At 34.8% G+C, this 16,070-nt stretch overlaps 1 protein-coding gene across 1 annotated transcript; it reads right to left on the reverse strand.

The window, feature by feature from the left end:
• Positions 1 to 1,194: 1,194 nt before the first annotated feature.
• On the reverse strand, positions 1,195 to 2,221 carry LOC108330229 (pathogenesis-related protein 5-like). The gene is made up of 3 exons (XM_017564728.2): positions 2,115 to 2,221; positions 1,919 to 1,976; positions 1,195 to 1,644 (listed from the first exon to the last, which is right to left on the reverse strand). The coding sequence occupies exons 1-3, from the start codon at positions 2,219 to 2,221 to the stop codon at positions 1,195 to 1,197; spliced, it is 615 nt and encodes a 204-aa protein (XP_017420217.2).
• Between the last annotated feature and the right edge of the window lie 13,849 nt (positions 2,222 to 16,070).

Here is a 16,070-nt window from a genome sequence, read left to right on the forward strand (position 1 = left end):
TGATGAGTTTTGAACTGAAAATGTTTTCAAAATGCCTATGTGTTGTACTTAATCGATTACACATTTTATGTAATCAATTATGCTTGTTATACTTTGAAAAATGTTTGTTGATAAGTCTTAACTGTCTCAACGGTCATATTTTTATATGTTTTGACTTACATGATAAAGTCAATCGATTACATTTTGTTCTTAATCGGTTACATTTGTTTGAATATTTTTTCAGATGTAACTTTGTTACTAATGTAACCGATTACATTTTTATAGTAATCGATTAGATTGCATATGTTATGAGAAAACTATAAATTGGCGCATTGCACACTGCTCTAAAGACTTTTGATCATTCTAAACTTTCATATTTGATATTTGTGAATTGATAAAAGAGCTACAAGTATGTTGAGACTCTCCAAGAAACAAGATACACAAAAAATGATAATCTTGAAGGTTTCTTGAAGAATAGATTTGAGCTTTCATTGTTGATCAACTACCGCACTACTGAGATGTATTCTTGACTTATCTGATTTCGTTTTCAGCAATCTTGGATTGTGTTGTTCGTTGTGCATGCGACCAAGAAGAAGAGCGTGTAGTTATGTGTACTTTGAGAGGTGTCTCAAAGGGTGACTGCATAAGACGATTGTTCTTGCTGCAAGGTTTTGTTGTTGGCTATATTAGATCACTACAAAAAAGAAGGACATTATCGAAGGCCACAATCCCTCGGAAACTGCTAGAAGCCGTCGATAATGACCTTTTACCGACGACTTATCGACGGCCATTCCTTTGCCCCTCGATAATTACCGAGGGGCAAAAGCCTTCGGTAATTACCGAGGGGCAAAAGCCTTAGGTAATTACCAAAGGGCTGAAAAAAAAGTATAAACTCAATCTACACTACAAAAAAAAAGGGTATTACCGAAGGCCAGAAGCCCTCGGAAACAACCCAAAACCGTCGGTAAAAGGTAATTACCGAAGGCTTATCGACGGCCAAAGAGCCCTCGGTAAATCCCTTGTCGCTAACATTTACCGAGGGCTTTTGCCCTTCGGTAATTACCGACGGCCAAAAGCCTTCGGTAATTACCAAGGGTCAAAAGCCTTCGGTAATTACCGAAGGGCAAAAGCCTTCGGTAATTTGCGAAGGACGGAGAGCGGGATTTCAGATTTGGGCAGAGAGCGGGATTTCAGATTTGGGCAGAGAGCGGGATTTCAAATTTGGGCAGAGAGAGGGATTCCAAATTTGCGCAGAGGAGAGAGGGATTCCAGATTTTGGTAATTTCGGGAGAGAGCCCTCACTCCCATTCCCACGTTGTAACCGTCCACGAGACTCACATCGTAGAAGTCCTTGTTACCGTTGCCGGAGCTTCCGATCTTGAACTCCACCAGCGTCCCCAGCAAGACTCCTCCGCCGATGCATTTAAGTCCCCCTGCACAGTCTTCGGTGGCACATTTTCCGGCGCCGGAGTCGTCAAAGGTGCATCCAGTCCGAGCCCAGAAGCGGCCTGACCAACCGGACGGAGCTGTGAGGTGGACCGACGAACCGGGCTGCAGGGCAAAACCGCCAGAACCGAGAATGCCGGCGCCGTTGCCGGAAAGCGTCCCCTGCGAAACTGTGTAACTACAATGATTCTGGAGAGAAAATACCGTGGCAGATGCTACCTGAAAATGTATAATCCAGACATTGATTAAGAAAAAAATTAGAAAATCGAAAATGCTTGGGTCTTGGGGTTTGGTGTTCTCGTTGGAGAGGAGAGGAAGATGACGTTTTGGAGGAGCAAAGCGGAAGGGTTTCAGAGGAAGGGTTTTGGACGACGAAACTTGAGCTACTGGAAAATGAATTGCAGAGAGGGAATAGCTTGATTTTAACCAAAATACTTCGAAGACATTACCGAGGGCCACAAGCCTTCGGTATTTTATTTCACCACAGCATTACCGAGGGGTCGTAGCCCGTCGGGAAAATGCCGCCGAAAAAACCCACATTTCTTGTAGTGCTAGAACCATGGATCCAGCAACAAAATTACATTATAATTGTTACTTACTAACAACCATGTCTACACTCCATTCATACAAATGACGGCCCATACCCATTTTTCAATAATTTTAATTAGAAGAGAATATTGAAGGCAAACCTCTGGGGCCATATAGAAGAAAAATATTGACATGAGAAAGTAAATTGAGAGGGACAGAAAATAATGTCACCTGTGATTGCTCCTTTGAGAATGCCACAATCTGCCATGTTACTAACATGTACTTCAAAGTTTCTATATATTGTTCTCATTAATTGTCTTTCAAGTTTAATTAAAAAATTAAGTTAAATTGCATTCAAATTTGAGGACATTTAATTGGTAAAATGAGCATGCAGACTTTTGAAAGTACAAAATCTCCGAGGCACTCTCCCAGCAGCAATGGTTAGATTGTCGTACCTTCAAGAAATGTATGATATTGTTTCACTTTTTCTCGCTTTAATTCAACAACAATGTGTTTTCTAATTTCCTTTTTTTCATGAAATTGTTGTTAGAATCGCTGCAACGGAATTATTAGCGTGGAACAAACCAAGAGGGGGGGCGTGAATTGGTTATATACTTTTATTGTGCCTTTTATTATTTTTCTCTTAATTTTTCTTACAGAACAGATAATTAAATATAAATGACAGAGTAAGGGAAAGAGAAAAATTGCACAGGTGATTTTATCCTGGTTCAGATATAAATTACAAGAATCAACCCTAATACATATTTGAGCACTATTACATCAACTTTGATTATTATAAAAGCTTTATAAAATACAGAGATCTTCAATTTGTCTTTATGGATCTTGACTTGTGCAAATCTGTTCATCATCAAAACTTCATCTTTGATTTTTGCTAACATTCTCCCCCTTTTTGATGATGATCAAAAATTCTCCTGAGTTTAAAGCTTTTTAATAATCTGAAACAACCACAACTCACGAAAGGAGAGATTAATAGAAAAATAAAGAAATAAAGAGTTTAAACTATCTTCTCCCCCTTTTTGATCATAAGAAAAAAATATGTGCTCCCCCTTAATAAAAATAAATTATGCATAGAAGAAAAAGAAATGAACAACAAACTTTTATTGAATTTAAAAAAAAATGCATACAATCATAAAGATAAACAACAAAACAAACAAAGAGGATCTAGAAATCATCACTTGCGTCACTATTGGGCATGATTTGACCCTCTAGGGCACAAAAGCCACACAATAAGGTAGTGCAAGAGGCGTTCTTCCATCTTGAGTCCATCAGCAAGGAAGAGACGAGCATTATGTTGTCGAGGATTGCGGAGAAATGACTGGTACACTGCTATCTTTTTGAATTGAGCAAAGTCATTCGGAATGATTTGAGAATTTTCTAAAACAGGGACTTTTGCTACATTTGTCCAAATGTCATTGTCCAAGACAATGTCCACACCTTTCACCCTTGTTTGGAAAACCCCATCACGAACCTTTAAATTTAAATAGAAGATGCGAACAAGATCCGGATAGTTCCTTCCACGGAGTTCCATTATGTGTTGAACTCCTTGTTCAATGATGAGATTGAGAAAGGAGAAGTTGTAGGATGTATACCAAGCGAGATCAATGAATTTTTGTTTGATGAGCTTCCTTTCCTTCCAAAATTGTGAGAATGACTGTTGATCTTGCTCATCGGAAAGCCACCCTTCTATGGTAGCATCTCTTCTACGAACATTACTCTCTGAAACTCCACTTGTTCTTCTTCTCCTTCTTCTTGAAGGTTCAGCCATTGAGATGGATGGAAAGCAAAGGTTTTGGTGAAAGAAAGGAGAAAGCAAAAGGGATATGCTCAAGATTGGTTCAAGTATGGAAGGTGGGGACCAAGTGGGGTATAAATAGGCTCAAGAATGCTCCCCAACGTTCAGATTTTGGGATTTTGCCCGTTAATAGCCGTTGGCAACGGCTAGTTTAATGAAAACTGCAACATTTTTTCGAAAAAACAGTCTGGAGCGCATTTAATCGATTAAATAGGATTTTAATCGATTAAGTAATCGATTAATACTTGGATTAATCGATTAAACCATTCGTAAATGTATAGGTAACGATTTTAATCGATTTACACGCAGATTAAACATGTTAAGCAACGAAAAATGCAATATTAAGTCCAAGAATGCCTATTTTACTATTTCCAATATGCCTAGATCTCTTCTAAGCTCAAACAATCTATCCTTAGGCAATGCTTTGGTGAAAATGTCCGCTAATTGATGCTTAGAATCTATGAATTCCATTTCACAATCGCCTTTTTGGACATGGTCTCTAATGAAGTGATGCCTAATTTCTATATGCTTGGTTCTAGAATGCATGATAGGATTTTTGGTAAGTTTTATAGCACTTGTGTTATCACACTTAAGCGAAATATGATCTAAATGAATATCATAGTCTTCTAATTGCTGTTTCATCCATAAGATTTATGCACAACAACTACCCGCAGCAATGTATTCAGCTTCAGTGGTTGATAAGGCTACACAGGCTTGTTTCTTAGAGTGCCAAGAGACTAAGGAACTACCTAAAAAGTGACAGGTTCCACTAGTGCTTTTCCTATCTATCTTACAACCTCCATAATCAGCATCAGAAAATCCTACAAGACTAGGCTCAGCTCCTGAAGGATACCATAAACCAAAGGATGTTGTCCCTTTAAGGTATTTAAAAATGCGTTTTACTGCAGTAAGATGAGACTCTCTAGGGCTTGACTGATACCTAGCACACACACATACACTTTGCATGATATCAGGTCTACTAGCAGTAAGATATAATAGAGAGCCAATCATACCTCTGTATTTGGTCTGACTTACCTCTTTACCTGTCTCATCTTTGTCTAAATAGCAGGATGTTCCCATGGGAGTTGATGCTTCTTTAGCATTGTCCATCTCAAACTTTTTAAGGATTTCCCTGCAATACTTGGTTTGAGATATAAAGGTTCCTTTCTCCATTTGTTTGATTTGAAGTCCGAGGAAGAAAGTAAGTTCTCCCATCATTGACATCTCAAATTCTCCCTGCATGGACTTAGCAAAATTCTCGCAAAGAGTTGCGTTAGATGAACCAAAAATAATATCATCTACGTATACTTGAACAATTAGAAAATGTTTTCCAATTCTTTTAATAAATAATGTTGAATCAATTTTTCCTCTGTTGAAACCATTTTCTACAAGAAAATTGCTAAGACGTTCATACCAAGATCTAGGTGCTTGTTTTAAACCATATAGTGCTTTCTTTAATTTGTAGATGTGATTTGGGTTTTTAAAATCCTCAAAACCAGGTGGTTGTTCAACAAATACATCTTCTTTGATATAACCGTTTAGAAAAGCACTTTTAACATCCATTTGAAATAATTTAAATTTCATTATAGATGCATAAGCAAGAAGTAGGCGTATTGCCTCTAACCTGGCAACTGGAGCGTATGTCTCATCATAATCTATACCTTCTTCTTGACTATATCCTTTTGCCACAAGCCTAGCTTTATTCTTGGTGATGTTTCCTTCTTCATCCAGTTTGTTTCTGAACACCCACTTTGTTCCAATTACTTGATGAGTGTCTTTTCTGGGAATTAATTCCCACACTTGATTTCTTTCAAACTGGTTGAGTTCTTCTTGCATTGCGATACACCATTTTTCATCTTGAAGGGCTTCTTTAATATTCTTTGGTTCAATCTGTGACACAAAAGCAACATTCATACAATAATTTACAATATTACTTCTTGTGTTTACCCCTTGTGTGATATCGCCAATTATGTTGTCCAAAGATAATCCTCTAGGTTGTCGTCATATTTTATTTAAATCTTCATCTTGAGGACTGTCATGATTCTTCTCTTCATTTGTCTCCTTTGATGAATCTTCACTTGTTCCTGCATCAGATTCTTCTGACTCAAGAGGTTTTGCCTCAAGGTCCATAATTTCATCAAAAGTAACATGTATGGATTCCTCTGTTGTGAACGTTTTCCTATTAAAAATTCTATATGCTTTGCTTGTTAAAGAATATCCAAGAAAAATTCCTTCATCAGCTTTTGAATCAAATTTTCCCAAATTTAGTTTTCCATTGTTTAAAACATAACATTTGCATCCAAAAAATTTTAAATGGGAAACATTTGGTTTTCTATTTTTGAAAAGCTCGTAAGGAGTACGTTTTAAAATAGGTCGAATTATCATTTTATTTAAAACATATCAAGCAGTACTCACAGCATCAGCCCAAAATTGTTTAGGAACATTATTTTCATTTAACATAGTACGAGCCAGTTCCTCTAAGGATCTATTCTTTCTTTCTACAACTCCATTTTGTTGGGGAGTTCTAGGTGAAGAAAAGTTATGAGAAATACCATGTTCTTCACAAAAACTTTCAAATAATTCATTTTGAAATTCACCACCATGGTCACTTCTAATAGCTTTTATTCTTAGATCCTTTTCATTTTGAACTAAAACAACAAACTTTTTAAATTCTTTAAAAGCTTCACTTTTAAGAGTGAGAAACAAAGTCCAAGTGTATCTTGAAAAATCATCAACAATAACCAAAGCATAATAGTTTCCACCAAAACTTTTTATCCTTGAAGGACCAAATAAATCCATATGTAAAAGTTCTAAAGGTTTTAAAGTAGAAACAATATTTTTTGAATGAAAGGAATTTTTAACTTGTTTACCCTTTTGACATGCATCACACAATTTATCTTTTACAAACTTTAATTTAGGTAAACCAATTACTAGATCTCTAGATATAAGTTTGTTTAATTGTTGCATATGTATATGAGCAGCACGCCTATGCCATAACCATGGGTTTTCCTCTTTAACAACTAAACATAAAATATTTTTGTTTGATGCATTTTCTAAATCAATTAAATAAATATTATTATGTCTAACTCCTTTTAATGCAATTTCAGAAGAATCATTCTTAAAAATAGTGCAAGAATTCTTCTCAAAGGTTACCTTGAATCCTTTGTCGCACAGTTGACTTATGCTAATTAAGTTATGCCTTAGTCCTTCTACATATAGCACGTCTTTGATCATCAAGGTGTCTTTGCTTCCTATATCGCCTTTTCCAAGAATTCTTCCTTTGTTGTTGTCACCATAGGTAACAAAGCCTTGTTCCTTTTCTTTAAAATTTGTAAACTTCGTCTTGTCTCCTGTCATGTGTTTTGAGCAACCACTATCGAGACACCACATGACTTTTCTTGATTTTTGTAATACCTGCAAAAAAAAGGAACAAACAAGCTATTTTAGGTACCTAACTTCTTTGTATGGGTCCTTTTGGGTTAGATTCAAATTACTTAGCAACCCAAACATATCTTCCACTAGAAACACCAAAACGTTTAATTCTGCATTTGTTTGAGGTATGGCCTTTTCTCATGCAGTAAAAACAGGATACAACATTTGTGTTTCTGTTAATCGTTCCTTTTTCTACCCATGCTCTGCGGGTTCTATATTTATTTTTAGGAACAAATTTCTTAGCAGCTTTATTTTCAGAGATTTTACTACATTCTTCAGTGGTTGTATTTTCAGAAAAATATTTGAATTTTATGCAAGATTCACATTCATTATTAGCAATATATTTTTCTTTTTCATAATATGAAACTTTACTTTTCAAATTTCTGATTTCTTCTGCTTGATATAAAAATTTATTTTTCAAACTTCTGTTTTCTTCAGACAAATTTGTAAATTCAGTTTTCAAAGCATCATTTATTTTAGAGAGATTTTCAGAAGTAAACTTCAAATTTTCATTTTCTTCAAGAAGGTTGTCAAATTCAGATTTTAAATTTTTAAAATCCTTTTTCAGCTTTTTATGAGAAATATCTAATTTTTCAGATTCAATTAATAATGCAACATATGTTTCATGCATTTCATCTTCATCAATGTGACTATCATTATCAGAATAGTGTGAATTACTTACTTGGCTGACATTATCATCATCTGCCATCAAACAGATGTTTGCTTCTTCATCTGAGTCGCTCGAATCTGAAATGGTCTCATTGTCGTCTTCCCATGCAATGTAGGCCTTCTTTTTCTTGAAGAACCTTTTCTCCTTTTTGTCTTCACCCTTCTTTTGATTTGGGCAGTCTGCTTTTAGATGCCCCTTTTCTCCACAGTCGTAGCATCGGTAATTTGAGGAAGATACTTGATTATCTTTCTTTTCGTATCTAAATCTTCCTTTACCTTTAGACTTCATGAACCTGTTTAACCTTTTGATCACAAGACTTAAATTTTCCTCTTCGTCTGAGTCTTCATCTTCCGATTTACTTTTGCTTCTTTCAACCTCCGACTTTAATGCCAAACTCTTCTTGTTGTTTTTGGCTTTTGCTTCTTCTTCATCAAGTCTTCCAAGATCTAGTTCATGTTCCCTCAACTTTCCAAAGAGTGCCGCCATAGTCATGGTGTTGAGGTTTTGTGACTCCGAGATTGCAGTCACCTTTGGTTGCCACGACCTGTCTAAAGACTTCAAGATTTTAATGTTAAGTTCATCGGTATCAAATGACTTACCCAGTCCAATGAGATGATTGACAATGTTGGTGAAGCGTTTTTGAACGTCTGAAATTGTTTCTCCTTGCTTCATCCGGAACATTTCCTACTCTTGGATTAAGGAGTTCTTTCTTGCCCTCTTTACATCATTTGTTCCTTCATGCTTCACTCTGAGTACGTCCCACATTTCTTGAGCAGTTTTGCAGACAGAGACCATGTAGAACTCATCAACAGTCAACGCTGATGCAATGATATTCCGGGCTTTTACGTCATTCTGAAATCTTTTCTTTTCTTCAGTGGTCTATTGACCATGGGGCTTTGGTTCCTGTGTATTGTTAGTAGGAACAGAAGAGCCAGACACAATAACATCCCAAATTTCACAATCAATAGATTCAATAAATATTTGCATTCTTACCTTCCAGAATGCATAGTTCTCACCTATGAATAGTGGGGGTCTATTGATTGATGCACCCTCTGCAAAGGTTTGATATGATCCTACCATTTGAATGACTATCAAAGCAAGCTCTGATACCAATTGTTAGAATCGCTGCAACAGAATTATTAGCGTGGAACAAACCAAGAGGGGGGTGGTGAATTGGTTATATACTTTTATTGTGCCTTTTATTATTTTTCTCTTAATTTTTCTTACAGAGCAGATAATTAAATATAAATGACAGAGTAAGGGAAAGAGAAAAATTGCACAGGTGATTTTATCCTAGTTCAGATCACTCGGATCCTACGTCCAGTCGCTTATCTCAAACAAGATAAACATTTTTCATTAACACAAAACAGTTACAAATATTAATCACAAAGAAAAACAATTTGTAAGAGTTTAGAAACACCACCTCTCTTGAAACCACAAGAGACGAACTTACACTTCCTTTGAATCTTCACAAAGGATGACCACCTCCTTCGAATGCTTCACGAAGGATGATTCTCTTCCAGGCACTTCCTCGGATACACCAAAGATGAACAAGCTATTCCTCTGTCACCGCAGTAGCACTTCAGGACTTTGCAGACAAGAGTTTCCTTAGCTTCAACAATCTCACAGAGTTCTCAAAGAATTCAGAGGTCTTTTGCACAAGGGAAGAGTTGTTTTTGAGATAAACAGTGAGCCATCTTATAGACTCAGCCTAATACCCTTCCATTCTTCGAAAACGGGTCATCTAATGTATTTAATCGATTAACACAAGTATTAATCGATTAAAATGAGTACAACGGCTAGTTTTTCAAATCTGAAACCCCCAACGGCTAGTGTTAATCGATTATTCTAAGGAATAATCGATTAACTAATCGATTATTATTAGCTTTAATCGATTATTACAAGGGCAATTAGGTTTTCAGTGCCAGCCTCGTTTTAATCGATTAAAACTGGGTTTAATCGATTAAAACAGCTTGTGGATGATTCTCAACAGTAAATAAATCAAATATAAATTACAAGAATCAACCCTAATACATATTTGAGCACTATTACATCCACTTTGATTATTATAAAAGCTTTATAAAATACATAGATCTTCAATTTGTCTTTATGGATCTTGACTTGTGCAAATCTGTTCATCATCAAAACTTCATCTTTGATTTTTGCTAACAACTGTCTCTCTGTTACAGTGATCTTAGTCGCAATTACCTGAATGGGACAATTCCTCTAGAGTGGGGCTTATTGAATCTTGTCTGCATGTATACTTTCTTTAGTTTCTCTGTCAATTTTCTCTTCACCAATCTATAACTGCACAAACGAACAATGCTACCACTCCCCCTGTTTCATAAAATCTGCAGTTTAAGATTATTTCCTATTCCCTCAGTTTCACAAACATTGTGATTTAAGGTTGTTTCACACAGTTTAGGATTTTAAAAAATATCTAATTTTTCAAACGTTTGTACAAAAAAGGTCCCTTCTATTTCACTGCATATATTATTGTGATTGAAACACTAAGAGTAATACAAATTTATGGTAGTTCTCTGAGTGCTAATCGACTAACGGGTTCAATCCCCCCAAAGCTAGCAAACATCTCCACTCTCCAAAGTTTGTGACTTTTCTTTTTCTGGCTATCCATCATGCATTGTTTTTACGCATTTATAACCTCATCTGGGTTGAACTTTGGCTTTATGTTAATAGGACCCTCGAATTCAACTAACTCTCTGGAAATCTTCCTAGTGAACTTGGGAATCTTCCAAATATTCAAAGATTGTATGATGTTTATTTTGCTCCCTTTTTTTTCCATTCAACTTTAAAACTTTGTTTAGGTTGTTTGCTTTCATTGATTTTTGTTCTAAAACATCAAATGTCAATGCTTGTTGAGTAACAATTTAGTTTAATTAGAAGACCTTGGTTTCTCTTGATGATTTATTGTTGCTTTTAATACGTTTAGGCTACTTACCTCCAACAATTTTACTGGAGAGTTGCCTGCAACATTTGCAAGACTCACTACTTTGCAGGATGTGTAAGCTTCCCATTTTCTTACTTTTAATACACTGATCAGTGACTATTAATTAGTATATATTATTATTTTAAGTTCCATCTTTAGCTAAAGTATTTTTTTTTTTGCTTCTTGTCATCACATTATGCAGTCGACTAGGGGATAACAAGTTCTCTGGAAGCACTTTGTAATTAAAAGTGAAAGCACTAAACAAAAATAAGAAACATTTTTCACAAAACAAAGTAATAGAGAGAAGAGAGAAATCTCATCTCACTTGTTCAAGTTGATATACACTTTGCCTTCCATGATTCTCCTGATCAAGTAGTGAAACTTGTTTTACAGCAAAAAAGAATCCATCTCTACAGTGGAAATCAGAACATATAAACAAATTAACAAAAGGAATGCACAGGTAGTTAGCACTTAAGTAACTTCTAAAAGCCACCATAATGGGATCAAATATCAAATCTTGTGAACTTCAATTAATTTAGAGTTTTGAAATAGGGGCTTTGCAGGGAAACCAACCCATACAATGAAGCAATTTGAACACAAGATATACAAAAGTAGATGATAACTTAACTAAGTGGCCTAATAAACTTAGTTTGACCATTCTATGACAAAAAAAAATACTCATATAATGCTTATGAGTATTTCCCAATCCAGAAGAGCAACAGAACAAATATATTTTAGCATCAAAGAGTTATGATAGTTTAGGAAAGGAAAACTTAAACCATAAAAGCAACAAATATAAAATAATATAATCTAGAATATTTGGCAAAGAAAAAAGTTAAATCAATACTAATTATGTTTTCCATTGCTTAAAAATCAACAGCCCAAGGAGTAATGACACGGGCCAACACATGCAAAAAGGGAATGCACTAATCATAGTCTTTTTCAATAGATTGTTAACCAAAAGTACAAGACAGTTTAAAAGTTCTGTTATATATGTTCAGATATCATCTTGATTCTATTTGCATGTTTCCTTATTTCCTTAATTTATTTAGTTTCCTTAGATAGCTTGGTCATAATTCCTGAATATTATGTGTACAAATAACTCACCAAAACACAAAAAATCATCTTTCCTTTCATCTCAATAGATCCGATCACTTCTTCACTGTAAAAAAATTACTGTTTTGAAAAGAAAGGAAATGATTGATTATATTATTTAAGGAGCAAGACATTTTCCCAACAACCACGACTATGCGTTAGTCCACAAATTGAAAACAATTATAGCGTACTGGTAAGCACTCTCCAACAAAATTGACATTCACATACTGTCATATGCTTTTCCAACATATTCTCATATCCAAACCTTCTACAACTAACCTGCCAATCTCCTAATTATAACACTAACATTCCATAACATAGTATCCTACAAAGATTTCAGTAGAAAGAGAGGAATAAAATAGATGAACCGAATCCCTGAAACTGTTCTCACTGGCCGTACTATAATTATTTCTCTTTTTCTTAACCCTATTCTCTAACTCCAACACCACAGTAAACAATGAAATAAACAATAAGGCTTATCTTTCGTTTCTAACAATAACTTTGAGTGAGTATAAGCGAAGTGATGGGCTCAAAATCACTTACTCAGAAATCCCTTCATAGACATAGCCAAATGAACCACGCCCAAAAAGCTTACCCTTTTGCCAGTTATCCGCAGTAGTAGAATTAGGACCTGTGGTAGTGCTAGAAGAATCATCTTCGTTCGAAGTAGAAAACTCATCCACAATATCTGCAATTCTCGCCGCATTTTCCTCCTCTTCCTCTTCTCTCTCCACCCTCACTCCACCAATATCAAGGCAACAACACTGTCTAGGCTTCAACAATATGAACATGACAGTGTGAATGAAATTATGTGGAACTTACCTCTACCAAGATACCGCTTCACAAGCACGACAGCGACAAAAGCCCACAACGGCCCCTCCAACAAAGTCCCTCAACCTCCACACCACCAGCCCTAGCCCAAGACCAAACCACGACGAACCCTAGCCCAAAGACTCCCCAAACCACCACGCACCGTGAACGAACAGCGATCAACGCACCACTCACCATCCTGACAGGCCATCACCAGTGACTAATCGAGAAATTGAGGGAGCATGAAGAAAGAGAGGGAAGTCTGTGGAGAAATGGATGAGACGGACGAAAGCGACGAAGCTGAAGAAAATCAAATTGGGGAACGAAAAACCCAATTTGTGACTTAAATTAGCCAGGACGTTACCGAAGGCTTAAAAGCCTTCGCTAATCATCTCAATACCGAGGGCTTCAAAGCCTTTGGTAAAATGCCGTCTGTAAATCGCGCTTTTCCAGTAGAGGTTTAGAGTTAGAGAGGTGGTTACACTTGAGAGGTGGTCTCTGTAAAGTCTTGTTGTAAAAACTGAGATCTTTATAGTGCAATTGGATTTCAATCTTAGGTTGATTGAAAGGACACTAGATGTAGGCATTGAGGTCGAACTAATATAAATCTTGTGTTTGTATTTCTTTCCTTATCTCTTTTACTTTCATTACATGTGTTTTATTGCTTGGATTTCAAGATACATTAAAGATATTTTTAAGTTTGTGAAAAAATTGAAAAAATAATTATTTTTATTGATCATCAATTCACCCCCTCTTAATAAGGGTAAGAAGAGAATTATTTTCTTACAAAGTGAATACAAGACAAAAACACTTAGAAACTCACACAAACAAATAACACGTGACACTCACGTCACAAACCTAACACGTTAACACCAAAAATTTTGCAAAAGAAAAAATTAAAAACAAATTAAAAATTACAAAATTAGAAAAAAAAAACTATCAACTGAAAATTCGTGTTGAAACCTAATTGAAACAAAGTAACAAAATAGACCTACGTAAAAGTTTTCAACTAAAATTATGACCTAATAACTAGTCAAACCTAAACCAAATTTCAAGAGACTTCTACATACGTCAAAAAGTAAAAAAAGCAATACAATAAAATTGTTTTCTAGAGAATGCTAAAAGTAAAACTAAAACAATTAAATAAATAAATAAATTATCAATTCATCCATTATTATATAATTATCATTCACTCAAATCCTAACACAAAAATAGTACAATTTTGGAGAGTTAATTTTTTTGTTATGAAATCCCGGAAATTTTCGGCGGTTTATGAGTAAAACCGCAGCAACTTTATTCTTTTTCTTTTTTAAAAAATTTTCGGTGGTTTAAACAAGAAAATTTCAACATATAAAAAAAATTTCGCGTGGTAGCGACAGTACTGGTGGAAGCTTTGTGCATGAAATTGATAAATGCTTTATTGATGATTAACAAATATGTCTCTCAAGCTCAAAAGAAAGTCTTACTATATTCATCCAAAAGATTGGCCAGTCTTGTGGTACAGAAAGTTCCACAATAAAGTGCCAAGAAAAGTGTAAGTCAAGTCTTGTAGAGAGTAGAATCTTGTACTTATATTGTACTTGTATCTGCTTTTGATAATAGATGTTCTTGGAAACAGTTTCTTGCCTTATTATATATCTGCAAAAGTATCAAGCTAAATTTCTTGATTGTAACTTATTCAATTTACGATTTTGCATGATGAAATTCATATCCAGGCTGCGGTACTGTCCATGGATGATTCAATGTTGATCAGTGGAAAATCTCATTAAATTTTGTCCAACCAAAGAGGAGATAGAGCTTTTAAAGGTGAAGCTTAACAAATTTATACGTGATTCTTGCCTCTTTATTAACAATTGAAGGTTTTAATTTCTAGAAATTTCTCTTATAATGAGTTGCTACTTTTCATTATAATTTTCTTGCGTTTCTAATTTTCATTCGTTTTGGTTATGAGGTTGGTGATAAAGAGAATTTGGGGAAGTGTGAAAAGGTTTGTGAATGATTTATTTAAGCCATAATATTATATAGTACTTGAGAAAAGTATAATGCGAGCACAGAAAATCATGCGGGATTTCTATGTTGCATGAAGCTTATAGACCAGTTTTGTCTTAAGCATCTGTAAAAATATCCAATACTACTGATGATGTTCTCCAGGGAAACGTTCCAAAAATAGAGATGAAAGAACAAGAGTCAAAAGTACAAATAAAGAAAGAAGAGTACAATTTCAATTGGATTTCGAGTTCCCAACTCTCTCCACAAGCTTGAAGATCAAGGAGAAGGAAAATTTAAATCAGCTCGAAGATGACATGAGAAGAGTGCAATTCAAGAGAAAATTGAAAAAAAGGAAAATTTAAACTAGTTTTAAGATGACCATGAGAAGAGTGCAATTCAAGAGAAAATTGAGAAAAATGCAATTCAAGAGAAAACCAATAGTGAAGTAGATGCAACTCAGACATGAAATAAAATAAAAATAACATGTGTTAGAGCTTGTTATTAAGAACCTCATAATTTGACAAAATATTTGTATTTTTAATGTTCACAGTTATTTTATATAATATTAATTACTTTTATTTTAGATTATTATGATGTATAATTAAACATATTTTTTGTTATTCAAATTAAACAAATCATTTAAATAATTAAATTAATTGTATTACCGTGGGCGGTTTTTAAAATCCTAGGTAAGTAAATTTAGAAATTTTTGACGATTTTGGATAATTTATGCAAGTCTTAGCGGTTTTAGTAGCCCCAGCAACTACCGTCGGTTTCTGTAGGTTTTTACGAAACCTTTGCAAATAGCGGTGATTTTAAACAAAATCAGTGAAAATTATTTATCGATGACAGTTTTTCTCGCGATTTTTCCAACCACAGGTAATATATTTACCCGAGGTTAAAATCCTGGTAACGCGAAAATAAACCGAGGTATAATTATATACTTTTGTAGTGTAAATAAAATCAATTTATCAAAATATTAATCAATTTGTTAAATATCTTATACATTTTCAAGTATCTATGTTTAAAATTTTATTCCTTTATGTTTCTTCCCGTATATCACCTACGGATTCCGCCTTTACCTTTTCTCCCTGTGGCAAGCACTGCCAAAGGAACTCTTCTGTTGATTGAAGCTAGTGGATCGCTTGGATTTTCGGTACCCAGCGTCGCGCCTCTCGGGCTTTGATTGATTGAAGGATATAAATCCCAACCCCTAATTCATCAAAATCAAAGTTTCTTGAAAAGACCAAAAGAAAGGAAATAATAAAAAATTTACTTTTCTCCTTGCAGGTTTTCCAAGAAAAAAGTACGCATAAAAGCTTTTGAGTTAAATTATTTAACTAATAATAAAATAAATTTAA

Source organism: Vigna angularis, chromosome 4 (genome assembly GCF_016808095.1).
Source record: "Vigna angularis cultivar LongXiaoDou No.4 chromosome 4, ASM1680809v1, whole genome shotgun sequence".
In the NCBI taxonomy this organism is placed as follows: Eukaryota; Viridiplantae; Streptophyta; class Magnoliopsida; order Fabales; family Fabaceae; genus Vigna; species Vigna angularis.

Coding starts and splice junctions, on each gene's coding strand:
- LOC108330229 (XM_017564728.2), bottom strand. CDS start 2,221: ATGGCAGATTGTGGCATTCTCAAAGGAGCAATCACAGGTGACATTATT. Junction 1,977..2,114: donor TCTTCTATATGGCCCCAGAG/GTTTGCCTTCAA, acceptor CCATGGTTCTAG/CACTACAAGAAATGTGGGTT. Junction 1,645..1,918: donor CGACGGGCTACGACCCCTCG/GTAATGCTGTGG, acceptor ATACATTTTCAG/GTAGCATCTGCCACGGTATT.